The sequence below is a fragment of the Corvus kubaryi genome, unplaced genomic scaffold, assembly GCF_017639235.1.
Source record: "Corvus kubaryi isolate FWS band 111438036 unplaced genomic scaffold, C.kubaryi_AGA036_p1.0 72, whole genome shotgun sequence".
Lineage (NCBI taxonomy): Eukaryota > Metazoa > Chordata > Aves > Passeriformes > Corvidae > Corvus > Corvus kubaryi.
Window position 1 is genome coordinate 192196 of NW_024582060.1, and position 20678 is coordinate 212873.

General features: G+C 49.9%; 1 protein-coding gene across 7 annotated transcripts in view; it reads right to left on the reverse strand.

The window, feature by feature from the left end:
* Positions 1-6481: 6481 nt before the first annotated feature.
* LOC121675160 (sodium- and chloride-dependent GABA transporter 1-like) overlaps positions 6482-20678 on the reverse strand; it is a 33710-nt gene continuing 19513 nt past the window's right edge. For all 7 annotated transcript variants that reach the window (XM_042050291.1, XM_042050292.1, XM_042050295.1 and 4 more), the window contains 8 exons: positions 19119-19222; positions 18697-18821; positions 17895-18007; positions 13680-13811; positions 12862-12964; positions 12343-12443; positions 11406-11573; positions 6482-8710 (listed from right to left, as the gene is read on the reverse strand). In XM_042050291.1, the coding sequence (XP_041906225.1) occupies positions 8606-8710; positions 11406-11573; positions 12343-12443; positions 12862-12964; positions 13680-13811; positions 17895-18007; positions 18697-18821; positions 19119-19222 (951 nt within the window). In that variant the 3' untranslated portion in view covers positions 6482-8605. The remainder of the gene's footprint in view (positions 8711-11405; positions 11574-12342; positions 12444-12861; positions 12965-13679; positions 13812-17894; positions 18008-18696; positions 18822-19118; positions 19223-20678) is intronic.

Genomic DNA, 20678 nt, shown 5'->3' on the forward strand with positions numbered 1-20678 from the left:
CAAATGTTTTGCTGTGGGTGGGGTCTATCCACCCCTGTCAAGCAAAATGCAGACTCACCACTGAACTCAGCACTTCGCAGCCTGCTGCCTCCTGCGTTGAAGGTGCTGCCTCTGGGGTCAGAGACCCATCCCAATGCCCCCACAGAGATGGGAGTCCTCCCGGAGCGGTGTGGTGGCAGGAAGGTCACCATAAGCCAAAGCTGCCACGTGTCTGCAGTGTCACTGTTGTGTGCAGGTCGCTGTGGGTCCCTTTACACCTCGTCTGGGGTACTCTGGGAAGACTGTGCTGGAAGGGGGTGCCTGGGGCACAGCTGACCAGAGCCAGGCTCCACCGCTCCCCACAGACTGAGGTTTCCTGTCATCACCAGCTGCTGGGAAAGAGTCATTGCCCAGACCCTTAATTCAGCAGCCTGGAGTCATGCACATACGCCTGCCTGACCTGGGAAAGGTGGCTGAAAATAGGCAGGTGCCTCAGGATGATGATGCAAGGTTAGCAGGGCTGTGGGATTTAACCAGTTTGGGAACTCCGTCACACTTGGTGGGTCTTGAAGCTACTTTTCTGCAGCTAGTGAGTGCAACTGAGGTTAAATCTGGCTGAGGAGCTGCTTTCTGTCTTAAACCATACAATTCGTGAGCTGGGAATGTTCTCAGGCATGTAGGGCAGGATCTTATTTTATACAGCACCCATGCTCCAGCCTTGGCGTCTTACAGTGTGGCACAGTTATCAATGACTTTTTTGAAAACAATAATCCTGTCTTCCTAATCCTTCCTCCTCATGAAGGGTAGGGTGCCCCAAACAATATCAAGTTCATTTGAAAAAAAACAAACACAAGGAACAGAAGGATCTTCTTCCACAGGAGTGTAGGATCAAGGCTGTAGCAGTAAAAACACTTCAAGTGATACATACCCATCCTGATATTCTATGTACAGCTTCCTATTCCCTCCCATTACAGAAGGCTTGACTTTTCAGTTCATTTTCTTTATCTTGTGGATTAATCCCAGCCAGCAACTAAGTACCTTGCAGCTGCTCACTTTCTCCCCCCCTCCTCCACCCTTGGTGGAATAGGGAAGAGATTAGAAAAAGTAGAACTTGTGGATAGAGATAAGAGCAGTTTAATAACTGAAATAAAGTGAAAGAATAAAAATAATGAAATGAAAATGCAAGAAAGATGCACAATGCAATTGCTCACCACCCACTGACCAATCCCCCAGCAGTGATCAGCAGCTCCCAGCCAGCTCCCCCAGTGTATGTATGGAACATAAAGTGCTGTGCCATGGAATATCCCTTTGGCCAGTTCAGGTCAGCTGTCCTGGCCATGCTCCCTCCCACCTTCTTGTGCCTCTCTCACTGGCACAGCATAGAACCTTTAACATAGTTGTTGCTATGTAGCAACAACTAAAACATCAGTGGGTTATCAACATTATTCTCATACTAAATCCAAAACACAGCACCCTATGAGGCCACAGGAACCAGGGCAGAATTGTCTTCCCTTTCTAAGAGGAAAGAAAAGAACCCATCTCCTGGGATCTGCCCTCAGCCTTTAGTGTCAGCTCACAGCTTCTGGCATCCCTAGTGAAAAGGACAACCCATCCAGCAGCTCAGGACATGCAGCCAGAAAAGAAATGTGCAAGGGAAAAGCCAGAGCCCTATTTAAATAGCTCATTCATAGTAAAGCTCCAGCCATCTGTCGACGTGCCCTAGAAGAGGCACAGCTATAATAATTAGCAGAGGGAAAGGCTGCAGAGATGCCAGTGAAAAAAACCATCAGTTTGCTAATATTTTGCACGGGTCTGTCACGAATGCAATGGGAAGAAGGAGTTAAGAAGTGCAAAAGAAGAAAGATCACTGTACTTCTTCAGAGCAGACACTGCTGACAGGGTGGGACAGAAGCTTTCCAAGGGCTGCAGGATGCTTTGGGCTGGTGCAATTTGGCACTCAGCATCCCAAGAGCAGATGCTCCACAGGGATTGGCAGCAGCCGATCTCACTCAGGTCCCGAGGCTCTGCCCTGCAGAGGAGTTCCCACAGCTGGAGGGTCACTCTGGGGTTCGTGGTACTGCCAGGGATGGGGGCAGCCCCCACGGGGCTGGGTACATGTGATCCCCACCAGGCAGTGGCTGGGATGCTGCCAGGGGGTCTGGGCTGCCATATCACTCACCGTGGCTGTGCTGCCCACCCAGATAGTTCCCATTTAAACAGTGCTGGCTGATATAGTTCTGCCCTCCATTCCCAAAGAAAGAGCCCACTCTTTCTTTTCAGAGCTCAAAACGTCTGGAATCTCCTGTGAATCCATTGTGCAGCCTGACAGTGGCACCTACCCAGCGCTTGGCTGCACTCCCTAGTGCCAAGGCAAGTGCCCAGGGGTGGGATACCCCTATACCCCGGGCTTGCAGAGCCCCCCCCACACACTCTCCCACTCCCTGCAGAAGTGCCGCTCCGACAGCCCCTCCCGCAGCCTGGAGCACACCAGTGCCACTGAGCCTCGCCTGCCGATGCCCAAGCACCCACGGTGACTGGGGCTGTGACAGCTGCCCTGTCACCACCTCCCCCAGGAGCATCACCCCTCACAGAGCTGAAAAGCCGCTTTAAAATAAGAATCTTGGATAATAACTTCTAATCCCTTCATTTGCAGTAAGTGCAGAGAGGGGACAGAGATGTCAGCTCTCTTTCTCTCCCCCGTGCAGGACCAAACGCACTTCAAAAACACATCAAAGTATTTGTGCCACGGGCTGGGCAGGCAGCGACAAAGAGTGGCCGCTTGGCCAGGACATGGTGGCACCATCAGGAGGGGAGGCAGAGGGAGAGGCAGAGGAGGACGTTGCCCCTCTCCAACCAAGTGCAGCCATCCCTCTCCATCTCTTGCCCTCCTTCACACCCAGGAGTTATTTTTAGAGGTGTGTCAGTCAGCTCTGGCGTGTGCTGGAGGGGGGTGCACAGACAAGAGGGTGGCAGGCGAATGGGCTCAGCCACTCAGACAAGAACAAACTGTCCGAAAGGCACATGGGCTCCCTGGGGATGGGCAGAGAGCAGGGCAGGGAGCTGGCACTGCCTGTGTGCTGGGATGGGGGCACAGATGCCACCATGTCCCAGGGCCAACCCAGGGGCTGATGTACCCCCAAGGCTGTGTAAGGGGCTCTGGAGCCACTGAGCAGGCAGTAGGCAGTGCTCTTTGGGTTGATGGCAAGGGATGAGTTTACACGACAGAACCTTTTGTCTGGACAGACACAGAGCAGATTTTTTCTGGATCTGGGTCAGCAGCGTCAGCACAAAACTAGCAGGCGCGTTTCTTTATGGGGTCACTGCAGGGATATTTGTATTTTCCTGAACAGTTCAATGCAATACAAACTGGCCAAGAGTCTTCTCCAAGCCATGCAGCCTTCAAAGGGAGAAAAACATCCAGCTCTGCCACCATGCCCTGCTCTGCCAGTGGCCCCTGGGCTTGTGGGAGATGCAGTGATCAGGCAGCAGTGCCCCCCAGCAGGTTACCTGCCCCTGTGTTCTGGCTGGGGGACCCTCGGAGGCCAGCCTGCTCCCCATATCATTACACCAGTGATTCAGACAAGTCCCTTCCTGATGAGTTGGTTTTTTTCATCTGCAAGCAGAAACACCTTGACCCCCCAGGATAAATCCCTCCATGACCACTCTCTACAGGGCTGCAGCTGTGGGGGTGAGGGCTGCTTGTCCCCAGGAGCTGTGGTGGGGACACATGCCACCCCACGAGGGCACATGGCTGGTCCCTGGGGCCTGGTGAATGCTGGTGCCGTTTTCTTGGCAGAGCAGTGGCATCATGCTGGGCTGTCAGGAGGCATCTCCATCAGCGTCATGGCTGTCTGGTATCGGCGCGGGGAGCACTAACCTCTCCTGAGCATCTCCAGACACGGACACTTCCCGGCTGACAGCATCACAGGCATGATGGACACATACTTGTCAGGAGCCCCACAGTGCCCGTGGCAGTGCTGCCTCAGCCAGGGCTGCAGTGGGGATGCTGGGATGCACCCCAACCCCCCTGTGCGTGCACACCACGTGGCCTCCAGTGCCAGTGTTGACACACAGAGCTGAGCACCGCGCCTCATGCACTCAGCTCCCGAGGAAGACAGACAGTGCTTGGTGAAAGCTGGTAGCCCTCAACACAAGCCAAACCACAGTGGATATGTCCCCTCAGTGATGCAGACCCTCTCCCCATTTGGCCATCAGCATCAAATGCAACCAGGATCCTCCAGTCTCGAGAGAAGCCCCCTGGAATAGGCAAGGGATCAGGACAAATTGCTCATCCAGAATGACACCAGCTTTAAGGGCACCCCTGATGCACAACACAACTCCTCTCCACACACCATTTAACAGTGCTGTGGTGAAACTACAAGCTGCACAGTGGCTGGCCAGGCAAAGCCTTGCAGTGCCACATGGCATCATATCCTGTCATGGACATGGCACACGTGTTTTACAACCAGCTGCCAGCTGTTGGAGCACATCTGCTAGAATGGCAGCAGGAAGAGCTCCCCTCTCCCATGGGAGAAGATCACACCCCGATCTCCAGGGGAAGCAGCTCTTGAGCAGCAACAGAACAATCCTGCCTTTCCTATGGCCCATGTCAGCCCCCACAGCAGCAGAGGATCAGGGCAGTGGCTTTTATTTTATATTTTGCAGGCCTCAGGAAAAAGAGGATTTCAGAGGGATTTGAACACAGGTCCCTAAATAGCTTCTTAGAATTAAGAGGTTTCATAAAGGATTATTTCAAGTGGCTGCCTATGGTGGGCGGGAGAGGCTGGTAGTGCTGGGCAGGCGAGGGGGCAGAGGAAAGGCAGGAACGCTGTAGGTGAGCACAGGGGACCACAATCCCCTTCTGAACCACAGCAGCGGGAACAGGGGAGCATCCCACACCCTGGCTATGTGTCCTCTGTTTTGGGTGAGTCAGAAGGAATGAGGAGCAGAGTGGTGGTCAGCAGATGTGACACACCTTGGGAACAGGACAAAAGTGGTTCTTGCAGTCAATGAACAGGTATGGCTGCTTTGACAGACCCACCCACAGTGGCATTTCAGAGGTGTGGGATGAGCTTAGGGGGGTCTATCGCCATCCCTGACTCTAGATGGGAAACCTGTGCCTGATGGAGGTGGGAATGCTCTTCTAGTGCTAAGGATTGGATGAGTTTGAAATGCTGGAGAAGGGGATCAATCCATCAGACAGAGCCTGACTAAGGGCAAATTCCTATTTGCAGGGTTATGCATGCCAGACTTCACAGATCCAAATATTCATGGTGGAAATAAAGTAGCGCAAAAACAGGAAAGGCCACAAAATCTTTCAGAACAGGCACAGCTCTGTGCACACTGGTGGAATGTGGGTTGAAATGTCTTTCTGAAAATACCAGGAGATAGTATTGCATGGCACAACATTTTCTGGTGCAAAGAGGAAGAGAAATATCTGGAACTTCATTATAATTTTGATATTGGGATGGAAATTGGTTCTTAGGTTCTTAGAGCCTCTGTGGGATCCTGAGCTCCAGCTTTCAGTAGGCAGAAGGTTTGAGCAAGAGGCTAAGCCACAGGCATGCAGGAAGGAGTTCTAAGCTGGAAGAAGAAGTGAGAGAAACAAGGAAGAGAGGCTGGTGATAATAGAAAGAGATAGAAATAAGGAAAGAATAGAAAGGAGAAGAGAAAGGGGGAGAGCTGTAATTTGACAGTAGTGGAACTAAGAAAGCAGGAGGAGAAAAGCTGAGGTAGATAATTTCCACTGGACAGATGATAGCAGGGAAGGACTGAGGCAAGAGAACAAAAAGGATCAAGGCAGGAGAGAGAGCAAAGGAGAAGGTCACAAGCAGAAAACTGAGTAAATGGTTAAATCTCACCAAATATTGTTATTATGAGCAGCCCCTGCTGCTACATCTGGAATGATGTACCACAGGCAGGGCCACAAGTCAGAGAGATGCTGGGGCTAAAATCCTAGCAAATATGAATTGGGAGTTTAGAGATTTCCTCAGCAACCAGGGAAAGAACTTTGTTTTCTGGACCCTTCCTTCTCCACTCCTCTGGAGGAACAACCTTTGAACAGCTCTGACAGCAATCAAACTCTTTGGCCAAGAGTTAAAAAAATTACCACTGACACTGATTTGTTCTTCCTCAGACCTGAGCTGCCCCAATGAAGTTGGAAGAAACAAAGTCTTCCATGGTTTTAAGGCCTCGCTCAAAAATTGAGTCCTTTGCCCATCACGCACCTATGCCACCCTCAGTCTGCACTTGAGGGGAGGGAGGTTGTGGGATCTGGATGCACAGGCAAAAGCAGGTCTCTAGAAGGGTCATTACTGCAAAGTTTAGAGCTTTAACACATTTTTTGAGCACAGATGTCCCTCTCTAAGGTCATACATGTTTATAAAGAGTGGTTTCCTTATTGCCCTGGTTCATAAAAATAGGTGAAATTGAAATAGAAGTTTTCAGCTATACTGGCACAGACAATTAAGGGACAAGGAAAGATGACACGTCTGTAACTGGCTGAGATTAATGGTAATGAGCTATGATTGCAGCTTTCAGTGTTTGGTTTTTGGCTCTACAATACCAAGCCTGTAAATTCAGCATTTCCTCATGTCTATTTAACAGCTGCGGTTTTTTTGACACAAACACTGTAACAATTACACGTAGGACAGGGCATGATCTCAGCTCAGGGTGTTGGACACCACAAAACATGAACTTACTGCCCAGCAGCCATAACTGCTGAGGGCCATGTGTACAAATACAAATTGGTTACACATCTGAAGCAACATTAATCAAGATTCACCGATGAGTTGGCAGGGGACCCACTCCTGAAGGGGTCTGACTTTAGCTTTCACCAGGAAACTTCTTTGTTCCTTCTGTTACTGATCCACAGGCTGGAAGATTGGCAGGAGAGCAGGTTGGCCCCGTGCTCTGGCGAGTCCTGGGGACAGGGAGCACAGGGCCAACCTGCAGCATTTTGAAGCTACTATTGGAGTGCAAGACAATTGTGCAAAGGCTCATCACTCAGCTGTCACCTGCAGTAGGACCCTGGGGGACTACAGTGTGTCACTTCCGAGACCAGACTCTTTGGTAGGAAAGGTAGGTGGGACTTACCTTTTCTCGGATGCTCATTTATGCGTTTGTTGATTCTGATCTGGAGCTGGGAGTGTGAGCAGACCTGGCAATGCTGTGCCAGGGGAGGGGAGAGACTAATCAGCACTGAGTCACAGCATGTGTGCTCATCAAACACTCTGTGTACAGGGCTATCTCTGTGCGGGGTCACTGGGAGGCTGGCACAACCGCAGCGTCACTGCCACACCTACACGTGGTGCTGTGATCAGCCACCTCCTTTCACAAAGCTTTATCACCAAGAAATATGCTGCTGTTTTAGGATGGCTCTGAAACACTTCCCAGCCTTCTCCAAGGTGTTACTCTCCTCCAGCACCATCTACAAGAACTCACAGCCCTCTGTGGTTTGTGTGTTGGGAGTTGGGATGTGCCAGTGACAGCAGCTGACTGAACAGACACTTCCCAAGGGAAGTCAGCACTGGTTCACAGGGGTGGGTATGAGCATGGTGGCTGCATCCTGCCAACTGCCTCAGGAGTTCTTGCCTTCCACCAGCTGGGATTTAGGTGTGGCCACTTCCTGAAAAAGGTGCAAACTGAACCATCCATAGGCATTATGCTCCACCTTACTGTTTCCCACCCAGGGACAGAGTCAGAGAGCGTGCTTGGCAGAAACTACCCTGTTTCTTCTTGGGTGGAGATTTGCACAGTGCTGTAAAATCTGTATCACGCAGCCTTGCCTCTGCATGAAGCTTGTGGTCAGTGTAGGAGACTTGAACAGCCTGTAGCAAGGAGCCCTCCATTTACCCTTTTAGCTGCCTTTTAGGTCAGGGTGTGGCTACTGCACACAGCTGCAAAGGGCAGGATGCTCCAGAAAACAAAGGCTGCCTGCTCCACTGGGCTCTGGCTCACAGTGCCAGCCCCAATGGATGCAGCGAACACGTCTGGAGACTGTGCAGGGCTGAAACACGGCACCTGTGAGCAGCACACACTGTCCTTAAGGCCTTCTCTGGGTGTAGGGTCCTACAGCTACCAGCATGCAGAACTCCTCATTAGAATCCCTTGTTCTGCACTAGAATCCTTTGCTCTGCACATCCCCTCCAGTTACGTATTTGCTGGTGTTTTATGCTCCATCAATCAACAGCCATCTGGGATTTGAACCTGGTGGCAGCAATCTCTCTGGGGTGAAGCACAGCCGTGTGCTGCGCGATGCTCTGTGGAGTTTCACGTGGAAAGGCAAGAAAAACAGAAGTGGACAGGAATCAGTCTAAGCTCTCTAGAGACACCACCTCTCCTCAGGAGGAGGAAGACGTGGGCACCAGCTGCTCCTCCCTGAGGGCCTGGACCAGGATGTTGCAGGATGAAGATGGTCACCGCACAACGCCCTGGTGGCAGCTTGTTCAGGGCCTTGGTCAGCCATGCCAGGAGGAAGAGCCATGAACAGGTTCCTCCACCGGGTCCTCTCTTGGACAAGCAAAAGCCACTGCAGAGCCAGGGACAGCAAGCTGTGCCAGAGGAGCTTGAGGGACAACGTGGAGTGGGCAGCTACAGGGCAGGGTGAGGAGTTCGGGCCTTCCTCCTACACGGCAGCATCCGAGATCCTCCCATTCAAGGACGTCTTTGGCTGGAGGCCGTTGTTCTGAGCGTGCACCTCTGGCCTGGGCTGTGTCATCTGCTGCAAACGCTGCCCGGGAACGAAAGGAGAGAGTGTGTCAGCCAGGGCTGGGGGCAGCAGCTGAGGGCTGGGACCCTCGGCCCAAGGCTCAGAGCTGACCCTGGTTACAGGGCGAGGGGATGGTGCATGGAGCGACTCCTCCAGCATTTGGCAGTACCCCGAAAGCTTCTGCAAGTCACCTTTGCTTTGATGCTGCACAGAGCACAGCAGCTCCTCCTTTTACCTGAAACATGGGGAGCACCCTGATAACAGAGGCGAGACCAGCGGCAAGGAGGAACAAGAGAGAGCTGCAATGCCACAGGCTTCAGAGCAGACTCATTTTCCCATTAGGGTTGATTACAAAGCATTACTAAGTAACTACAGCAGCTTAACAAGGTTGCAGTCTGTGCCTTTGATGCAGATCAGAACATCGGCCTGCACAAACCTGTGCACAGCAGCAACTCCTGTCACCCTGAGCTGATCAAAAGAAAATTGCAGAGTCAAGTAAAGTGAAGCAAGAACCCAGGAAAATATGGAGGGGCAAATCATTACGGGAAATGTGTGGCATCAAGAGTGATGAAGAAGAATGAACCACTTTTGCCAGTCAGGGAGGGACTGATGCTGAGCACTGCAGAAGAGAATGCAGAGGAGGATTAAGCCTGACCTGAACAGACTCACTAAGACAGGTAGAACCTCTTTCCAGTAAAGGGAAACAAGCTCCTACCCTCCAACACCACTGAAGTGGCTGTTGCTGGGTGAAGTCCCTGAAATGTTCACTGAACTGCTTCTGCCATTCATGGTATTTTTTCCCTCTCTCGCATTCATGCTCAGTAGGATCAAAATGACTTGTAATCTTTCCTGTCTGTCAAAACCACTTTATTCAGGATTGGCATCTAATTTCCCTCCAGCTCTATTACAAATTAATCCAGGATCTGTGCATATAAGAGGCCAAGAATTCTCTCTGTCTCTCTGCTACCAGCACAGGCACACACAGATTAGCCTACTTTCTTGCTGCTGCCATCTGCTGCTCACTTCTGGGTCTATGAATGATTGAGAGGGGTCTGGGTCTCGTGATGTTTGTGGGCAATGTTAGAGGAAGAGTCAGATAGGGAGGGTGCACATCAGCCACTCATACTGTTTACTGGTACTGATGGTTTGCACAAGATGCTGAGGGGATGGGTGGAAACACACTCATGGGGCTTCCCTCCATGCCCCTGGGGCTGCACAGGAGTACACAGCACTCTGGAAGCACTATGGATGTACTCAGCACAAGCCCTTGGTCAGGAGGAGTCGAGCTACTCCTGGGAGGTTGCAGAGCAGTCGGGGCTCCCCCAGATGCTGTGATGTGCTCTCTCCATTTCCAGTGAACAGGATTGAGAGTAGGCAAAGAGTTGAACCCATATCTGTGCTTTCAGGCTTCCCTTCCCCCTTTTCAACTCACATTATGAGTAAATAAGGAATCTTTTAAATGTCTGAGAAAGGGCCTACTATTGGAATTGCCCTGGCCTTCAACCTGAAATCAACAAAGTGGCTTGACATAACACCCTGGCTCGAGTCCTGCAGGAAGGACAAGTACCTAAACCCAGCTTCAGATGAGAAAACAGAAACTGAAAGCAGATCTGAGACCCCAAATCCACCAACTTCCCACATCAGAGCCCATCCAAATGGAAGGCTGGGAGGAAGAAAATGCAAACCCACCTGCAACTTCACCTCAAAGGTAGAGAACCCGAAGCTGACCTCAGCCCAGTAATTCCAGCCATAACTTTTCTGAGTCAAACTTTGTTAAAATACGGCATCCCTAAAGTAAGCTCATGTGATTTAGATGGCATCTGGTTGCTGTTCCAGCTGGGCTGGGAAAGCCATAAATCAACACTCCTGGGGTGACTTCCTACACCCGTAGCTTGTGGCAGACAGCACCGAGCCAGGGACTTGGGGCACAGTGCTCTCAAGACTGAATGTCAACACTGTAAATAAAATCTGAACAGTAGGGTGTGACCTAGAGGCTCATGATTCACTGCTACATAAAATCCTGCGCAAATTACTAAAGAAAATGTTTTAAACAAGGCTAGTGTGGTGGGTATTGTGGGTCTTTCTTGTTTCCTAACCCCTCAGTGACTGAGTGAACTGAAAAGCACATGACAAACCACCCCTGTGCTTGTCTCTGCTGCTGGCAGGGCCTAGCCTGAGATATTTCAGGATTCGGGCCTGGAGGATGCTGATCTCCCTGCTGAGGAGTGCCAAGAAAACTTGCTCATAGCCAGGGACTGTCAGGAGCTGGGATTTCTCTGGGTCAAGAAACCTCAAAGATTTCTTCCCAAACTCTTCCATGGCTCCAATACCCCACACCAAAGGGATATTCAGGGGAGGAGGGCTCCATTTTTGTGGTGGTGACCACACAAATCTCAACGAGGAACAACAGACATAGGGGTAGACCACCTGAAGGTCTACCTGCATGTCCAGCCACAGCCCAGCAGAGCTTCCAGGGTTCAGATGTGTCTTGCTCAGCTGTGCTGGCAGGTCCTCTCCAGCGAGCCCATGTCACTGGAGGCTGTTCAGTGCCCTGGGACTGATCTGAGCCCTCCCTGGGGGAGAGGGTGCACAAAGCTCCTGCAGCACCAGCCTGCTGCAGTCTGACAGCTCTGTCAGCACAGGGCTGCTTGGTCCAGGCTCAGTTCAGGGAGGAACTTGTCCTGAGCAGAGAGCAGAATGGTGAAGCTGTTCCTACCTGCCGGAGAGTCCCTGTTGAGGTGAAGAAAGAGTAGAGCATGTACCCTGGAATCAGAACCATGGAGGACAGGGCCATGAGCCAGCCAATGCCTTGTCCCCACGCAGGATAGACGTATTTTCCCAGTGTCAGAGGGGTCATTTCCACCACACTGAAGAAGAACACACCCTGGAAAAGATCCCCAGCCATTGCAGGGGAGAGTGTGCAAAATCAGGGTCCAGCCATTCTTTGCTTCATTATCCTCTTAGGTCCCAACAGCCTTACAGGAACCCAACAGCTCTACATTAGTCTAGATTCTTTCAGCCCATCAGCTGGTAATTTCATATAATTTCTTCCTATCCTACGTAAAAAGCTGGAATTGGAATACCCCTGATTTCCTTCTTCACTAGACTACTCAGACAAGCAGCGCCCCCACAGCAGCTCCTATGCAAGTTAACAGCATCCTCACAGCTGGTCTCAGGAGTCTTCATCTTCCTGTCACTGGCCTTATCACACCACTGCCTGCACTGCTTCTGCTGAAAGGGTAGGAGCCTGCAAAGGCCAAATTGCTCTGAAGTCAGTTATCCTGCATTTGGTGATAGGTTTTGTTCTCATAAGCCTGTCAGAGGCTGAAGCTGGAGTAGCTGAAAGCCAGAACCAATAACAGCTTTTTAAAACATTAAATTATTTTGCTTATCTTCTGGCATCTCAGAAAAAAAAAAAAAGAATTAAAAACTGATGGCCTCATTTAGATTAAAAGCAATCATCTAGAACTTCTTTACAGGTGATTTCCAGCAGGCAGAGTGAAAGAGGCTCCTGTATCACTTTATCCATCCCAAGTCTGCCTAGGACCCCCTTACACCAGACCTGTGCTGGGTTGAGAGCACAGTGTTTCCCTAAAGCCCATTTAGAGGCCTTTCTAAAGCCCCTCCTGCAGACAGGATTCCTTGGGTCTTACCAGGCAGACAAGAGGTGTGAAGAAGGCCCAGCAGATCTTCCACCAGATGCAAAGCTTGTAGCCAATCATTTCTTCAATGTTCCTGTAAAACCTGTTCACACCTACAAGAAGAAATGAGCACTGGAAAAAACCCCCATCTCTGTACCATGAGAGGTCCTCCCCTCTTCTCATGGCAGAGCACAGGCCAGGCACAGCAAGAGGGTGACAATGCTGTGGCATGAGAAGCATTAGCTGGAGGGGACGGGGTACTGGGACACAAACTCATGCTAACAGCTTCCATGTTCCTGGTGTTCTCTTGAGGGCCCAGAGGGAAGGACCCCGGGTATCTGCCAGTCTGCGCAGAGGTCTTTGTGATGGCCTGCAGAAGTGAGAGGACAGCCTTCCACTCCTGATTTCCTGAAGTTATCAGTCTAAGCTATTTTCAGTTGCAAAATTGTCATTGTTGTCACTGGCTTCGGCTTTTTAAGTAACTCACTATGCCCATAGGGGAAACACAGGAACGAGGTGTTTTGTGCTTACCATAACACCAAGAAATTGAGATGGTCTCAAAGAAGACAAGAAAGAGAAGACACATGCCACTAGCTGAGTAGTAATCAAACAGCTTGAAGACATAAATGCCGCCCTTAAAAGACAAAAACAAGGTCAAGGAGCTCAGTTATAGATTATGATCGACAATATCAGCCAGCAGCTTGGATTTCTACTGTCTCTGACTGTTGGTTTAATGTTAATCTCCTTGGACAGTACAGCCACTGTTGCAATGTTTCCACTGGAGTCTGGTTCCCAGCAGCAAAACTGATGTGCTCTTGCAGACAATTACCCAGCCTGTTTCAGCATAGCCGAGGGTGAGGAGAAAAGAAGAAATTCACTAGGCTCTGTTATATTCCTCTGCTTTAGAAGGAGTCAATTTAGTGTGCTCTGTCCCTCCCAGGAGTTTTGCCTTGCCTCTTCATGAACTCACACTGCTCCACAAATGGTCTTCAGACCACCCAGCCCTCAGTTCCCCTCATGTGAACCTCAGCTTCAGCTCCAGAGGTTAAAGCCCCCAAGAGACTGGGTTTTTTTGTGTTATCTTAACTCTTTGCAGCAAGCATTCCCTAAATTTGGCCTCTGTTGGCTTGAGTCCTTATTGCAAATAGCGGAACACCAGGCCAGACTGACCTGTAGGTCACCAATAGGATGGAGGCATCCTAAGTCACTTGAGATGTAGCAGTGATGAGCAAACCCCTTTATCCAGAATAGCAGAAATGCTGTCACTTCTCCCAAAGCTTTGGTGTTGTGCTATGCCAGGGTGGCCAGAAAGGTGTCAGGAATGGAGGGGCAAGCATAGCCGTCTGTACCTGCGTGATGTTGGAGAATCCAATGAGGTAAGAGATGAAGCAGACCACTGCGATGAAGATCTTCTTCCTGGCTCTCAGAACTCGAGGGTATTCATCCATCAGGGCTGTAATGAACCCTTCCACAGTGCAGAACTATGGGAGAAGGCATACACCAAGGATGGATGGATGGATGGATGGATGGATAGATATAAAAGTATCTTAGCCTGACATCAACCCCACACACATTTAACTTCAGTGCTGAGAACCTTAGTGATTTATAGACTCTCTGCAGACTCTAGAAAAGAAAGAGGCATCTCTGCACAAAGTTGGTCTGAACCATCTTCTGAAAATTCATCTCTCTCCCCACTGAATATAGATGAAGCTAAAATCACTGAAGTTAAATACTTAAAAATAGCTGAGATAAATCTCTGCCTTTTGCTTCTCATGAAAAGCCACCACTTTCTTTCCCCAAACTCTCTAGGGCCTCCCCATCATTGCCCTGCTCCCCACGTGCCAGGGCCTGCGTCACAGTTGTGTGTCTGGCTGCTGCTGGGACATGTGCCGGACTTTGATCGCTCTTCCCTTCTTGCTCTTCTCCGCCCGTGGCAACAGCACTTGTGCTGTTCAGTGATCTAAAACACTCAGTAAGGACCTGCATTACCCAGTCTCGTGTGCATGTGAATAACATCTGACTACCCAGTCCTTGGCTTTATTTCACTTTTTCAAGCACACAACATTAAATGCATGCAGCACACCAAAAGCCCAGCCTCACAGCGCAGCATCTTTCTAGAGATGGAAACCCCTGGATGGTTTGTGCAGCGCTGTACCAGGCACAGTATAATAATGTTGTCTGCACGTAACACATAACAAAATCCCCATGAGTGTTGCCTTCCAGTTTTCCTACTAGTTCTGCCTTCTGACACAAGGGCAGTTGGACTGTATATATGTGAAGTGCATCCTTCCCTCCTATTTCTTGATAAAGTGTGAGATTTACTTTTATATCTCGCTCCCAGGAACTACAGGTAACATACCTCTCTCAGAGAGCACATCATGCCTCTAGCTACAACCCTGGAAATTTATGAGGGCAGCAAACTGGCTTCCCTGGTCACGCTGAGCAAATGTACAGTGCAATGAAAACTGAAGCGGTTTCATCACTTTTTGATGTCAGTGACTTCCCTGCCCCTGGGAATAAAAAATGCCCCTGGAGTGGAGGTGAAGGTATACAGACCAAAAAGAGCAGCAGGGGGTTGGGAAGATGTGTGGAAGAACAATGGAGAGCCTGAGCCTATAGCTGGGCAGGGATGGGGGAAGAGCTTGCACACTGCTGACTGCTGGGGCTGGCTTCCACATGGGCCGGAGCAAGGCAAAGGGAGATGTGCATGCCCAGGGTTTTACACCCGCACAGAAAGCCAGTATTCCCGGAGCGTCAAAGCTCAACTGCTTCCACCTGAATTTTTAATGAGCTAAGCTTTTTTGTTGGACACGAGTGCCATTAAAGCATCTTTTGCCATTCATGCATGGGTTCAGCTGCCTTTATAGCCACTGACAATGAGTTCTTCACCCCATCCCACCTGGCTTGTTGTCTGGAAGAGTCAGGACTGAGCCGGCACCAGAGTGTGAAGAGATAGCATGACTAAAAAACCACCGTCAAAAGCCATTCCTTCCACATGGATGCACGGCCAGGCACTGCTGGAGACATTGCAGGGCCAGGGGATCTGAGACCAGAAAGGGAAATGGGCTTGGAGGGAAACAGGGGTGGTCAGGGGCAGAGGGTGGAGTCCAGCAGAGAAGGAGCAAAGAAAATGGTGCCGTAGATAATGGGATGGAGTAGAACTGACAGCCCTTTGGTGCAGGAAGAAGGATCAAAGTCAGGGAATGCACAGAGGGAAAGACAGGGAGATGGGTGATGAGGAACAGGGCTACAAAGTGAGTTGAATTCTCTTTGTCTCCTATGAAAATTAAGCTCCTGCGTAATGGATGAGGTGGAGAAGCAAATGGTTGTACATTGCTTTTTCTAGCCATAGAACAGGCAATTTAGTGGAAATTGCCTCATGACAGCCTCAGACTTCATAGGGGATGCATCCTGGAGGAGGCTCAGCTTTCCAGCCCCAGGGACTGCAGCTGCCTGGCCTGAGGTTCACTTTTCCCAGCCTACAGACCAAACCTTGGCTGCTTGGACAAGATATGTAGGCACCTGAATGAAAGCATTCTGCTTTCAGAGTGGTGAGGAGCTGAGCACTGGGGCCTCCTGTTCTTGCCTCTTCAGTCTGCTTTCCAAAAAATTCTGCTTTTCCCACCGACTCTCTCCAGCCACAATTTTTAGTACATATTCTTCTCTTCCTCATGTATCACCCCACGATCTTATTTCTTTCCTAAGCATTTTATTTCCATTAACTTCTCTCTTTTGCTCTTTTTCCTGTTCAGGGACTTAATTATTACACAAGCTGCTGGGTCCAGTAGTCTGGGCTTGGGAGTCAATATAGTCAGGAGCTCTGTCTGAAGGAGAGTCTCTCTCCCACCCTCTCCCAATGTCAAGGGCTTGCTATTCCCTCCTCAGCCACACAGAGCTCCCTGCTGGGATGCACGGACCCGTGGGTAGCTTGACCACAGCTGCCAGATGTGCAGCCGAGATCCATGAGAGTGGTCTCACTGCTGGCAGCTGGAAAGCCTCATGACCAACCCGTGTGAGGTGGCCTCATATGGGGCAGACACAGGCTGACAGTCACAAGACTTGCCAGCTCCCCTGGGGAATAAATGCCTGACCTGGAAACTGGTAGGTTAAAAGGAAGCATCAGCATATTACGAAAGAGGGTCCAGACGGGAGAGAGCTGCAGCCCGGCCGGATCGGAGCAGAGGGAGCACCAAGGCACGCGAGTGAGGGCACAGGAGGGAGGTGTCTGTCAGAACTGGGCTGCTGACCCAAATGAAAAATACCCTCTCCCCATCTGCAAATGCCACGCAGGATGTGTAATCAGCACGTAGAAAAACAATTATTTTTTTAACGGAATGCTTCAGAATGCATGTGGAATTGCAGCCACTGCTGTTGGTTGCTTTATATGCATAAGCTGCCATGCTGCTGCTGGTGTGTTTGAATGAATCAGAGCTCCAGCACGCAGACAGAAAGCTTCTTTGCATGTATTTAGCTGTGCTTTTCAAAAGCTTGTTTTCCTTTTGATGCTTCATTCCCCCCCAGCCTCTTCCTCCAGGCAACGATAGCCCCCCACAGACTGCCTGCCCTCCCAGACTGCCTGTCAGAAGGGATGTGGAGAATTTCAAGGGGTGTTTTAGAAGCAAATGCAGCAAATAAATTCCACAGAGTGCTTACAGGGCTTGTTGTCATGTCTCGGACTATTTACCAGCACTGAGTGAGTAATCCATGGAGATAATTTTTTTTTTTTCTGTAAATGTAGCTTCTTTCAGAACATTTAGGCATTATTTGATTTTTTTAATTCTTTTTTTTTTTCTAAATAATGTCTGTGGTAATGCAGTCATGAGCTTTATAATCTGTTTATGAGAGTGTGACATGACTGAAAACCAGATTTGGTTGATTAGATTTTTCTGGAAACCAAGTGTGATTGTGAAGGAGGCTTGGGTTTATGAACACTACCTGTAATCCAAGAGAGCATCCATTTTGTACTGGAGGTTTGTGCTGCAGCAGAAGAGCATGTGGGCACAAGGGAGGATATGACAGACCAAGCGCAGGTTTTTGCAGGAACCTTTGATTTTGATGCACTCAAAAGGAAGGCACGCTGCAATTCACTGCTTCACTGGGTAGCTACTTTTATGTGGAATTATCAGGAAAAAGAAGTATCACCACTTGTAAAAACACGGAGATAATGGTTTTTGTTTTGTTTTGTAAGGGCTCTGAGGGGGCAGGGTGGAGACATCTAACAGCTACATCTAACTGCTTCCCCCTCAAGTATCTTGTAAAACTTACCTGATGGCAAAGCAACCAGGGTACCCAGGGACCAGCCTCTTCCAAGGCACGACTCCTTCCTTCTGCCAGGACCTATCCCTGCTAACCTATGGACCAGGCCAGGGAGCTGCAGCTCTGCTCAGGGCTGCAGTTGGCACCAACAACAATGCCAAAATGCTGCATGAAAGCACAGCCCTCACCACGAGAGAGTGAAAAAACGCTCTGCTAGCACTGTCCCAAGTGCAGAAGGGGACACCACCCTTGTACCTGAAGACATTTTTGTATCTTCCCTCACTTTGTCCCTGGGTCACCTGACTCACCTGACTGTCCAGACCCAGCATCATCAGCATGGAGAAGAAGAGGATTGACCAGAGTGGGGACAGGGGCAGCTGTGTGACAACCTGCGGGTAGGCGAGGAAAGCCAGTCCAGGACCTGCAGTAATGAAAAGAGGGATGAGCCCATGTTTACAAAGCATCTGATGGGAAGTCTGGGCTAGGAGCCATGGTTAAATAGAGAGACAACAATTACAGCCAAGAACTGTGGGGTTTTTGTATAGGAGCTAGGAACACCTGAGCCTTTGTGCCTGTGACACAGCAACCCAGTGGGATGCATGGAGGCAGGATGGGGAGACAGGAATGACTGGAGAAACAAGTCCTGCAAGCAAGAAAGTCATCAAATTATTGCAACCAAATGGAGCTGGAGCACTTTGCTAGAAAAATAAACTGATATTCAGAGCTGATTACAACTTTCCTGGTGCCCTTTTTTTTTTCCATCACAAAATGCTGTTTCTTGAGATAAAAGCTTTCTCTGGGAAGACAGCAATTTCAAAATATGTCTTTCTGCAGAAAGACACAGTCCCAATCTTGGTTAAAAATTATTTTGAGATCACAATCTCAAGCTTTTGCATGAAAAAGGGACTTCAAATTTTGGTCACATCTACCAAAAACAGGTAGCATCCATTCTCCATGGGAAGGTTTCAGACAGCAAATGGCCTAAATATTTCACCACAGCAAAATAAAACTTCGGCACATCTAGTCAGGAAAGACCCAAGAGCACCCCATGCTCACTTACAAATGGTTCTTACAGGTTGCTGTTGCATTTGAACATGGCTTTCTGCCTACCTGAGGAGGCCAGCTCTGACACCGACTTCTTTGTGATGTGTGACATGAAGCCAATGATAGAGAAAATTACAAATCCCGCGAATATGCTTGTGGTGGAGTTTATACAACAGACAATAATGGAGTCTCTGGAAGAGAGAAAGAGTGAGAAAAATCCACCTGCAAGTCCCTACCAAGAGCAGAGGGTGGGGTAAACAAAAGACCAAGCCCTGTGGAGAGCTGGTGCTGTCCCTTGGACAGGTAGCAGAGGTGACATACTAAGTGTCCTGCAGGCAGGGAGCACCTCTACAGAGATCACAGTGTGTCTGTCCCCTAGGCTGCATGCTGCCAGCAAGGGGACAGCCGAGATCAGGCAGATTCACCACAACCCCCTCCCTCACCCATGAGCACTCCCTGCCACACAGGAGGATGGAAAAACAACTGACCTGTAGACGTTGTTGTGGAAAGTGTTGTAGCTCCCCAGAGCAATGAGGGAGCCCAGCCCCAGGCCATAGGAGAAGAAGATCTGCGTGGCTGCGTCCATCCAGACCTGCAGACAAGGAGCCAGAAGAGAAGTGCAGCAGAAGGGGACTCCGTGCTGCAGGTGCATGTCCTGCAGCAGCTCAGAGCAGGACTAGCAAGGGGACTGGGTGCAGACTGTGGAGCTGTGGCCTTGGGTGCACAGCCCAGTGGGGTGGCCAGGACCTGAGGGAACCCTGTCAGTAGGGCCGAGTCAAGAGTTTCTTACTAATATCTAATCTGAAGCTATTCTCTTTCAGTTTAAAGCCATTCCCCTTGTCCTATCACTGCATATCCTTGTCAAAAGTCCCTCTCAAGAGCTTTCCTGTAGGGCCCTTTATGTACTGGAAGGCAGGCGATCTGCATCCTTCCCATGTGTCCAGTGTATCAAAGTGCAACCTGGCCCAGCATCAGATATATATCCTCAGCCCTCCAAAATGTGTGAATCAAAGCTGCTCCGTGGGATGGAGGTGGATGGATGAAGGGTCATGCATCCTGTTTAAAACTACAGAGGAGAGGAAGGCAGCTTGAAAAGCTGGCCCAGTGCCTTAAGGTCTTAAAGCTTAGAAAGCTGGTGACTGGTGACATTGCTGCTGAAAAAGGAAGAGTCTTGTGACTCCTTGTCTTGGGGTGACCTTATGATGTGTATCCCATATCGCTGCCTATGCCCAGAAATTAATTTTTGTGCCTTTCTATGCCTCTAAACTGAGCCTGAGAGGGGGAAGGAAAAAACTGAGCAAAACTTTCTCAAAGCAGTTTGCAGCTTGTTCAAGGTCACACAGAGATAGCAGGTTTTTTTCCCCCCCAGCTGCGGCAGGGGAGCGAGGAAGCACCCAGCTTGCTGCTTTCCAGTCAGCTTTTGGCCAGTTTTTTCAGTTTCTTGTTCTCTGGAGAGAGACTGAGAGTTGGACTTTGCTTTTCCTTCTCTGGAATTCCGGATTTTCTCCCTTTTCTACTGGACTGCTTGATTGCTGTAACATCAGAGCACATCGGGAGGACTTTCCACCGGGCACAGAGGGCCTGGCCCTGGGCCAAGCCCCAGCTCCGAGGAGACCAAAGGGAGGACTCTGACACTTCCCCAGGTTTTTCCTCTACAGCGAAAGATTTTACCATTTAACATTATTTTCCTTTTCCCGTGTGTTTGGTAAATAAATAGTTTTATCTTCTTCACTTTCCTTCAAGGAAAATTTATTTTTTTCCCGAACCTGGTGGGGGAGGGGTGGTTGTGCCTTCTCTCAGAGGATATATTTCTAAATTTGGCCAAACTGGAACACTCCTAAACAATTTTGCCTTTGCAGGGGTCTGGGGTCCCCTCTGGGCTTCCACTGACCAAGGCAATCTTACTGGCCACCACTCATCATCTAAGCACTTCCAAAAACTGCTGCTGTGTGTGCTGCTGTGTCTTGGGCTGCTTCTGAGGCCCCCATGCCAGCACCACCACATCGTCCTTTCTCTGGGACCACCAGAACAAGGCCAAACCACCAGCC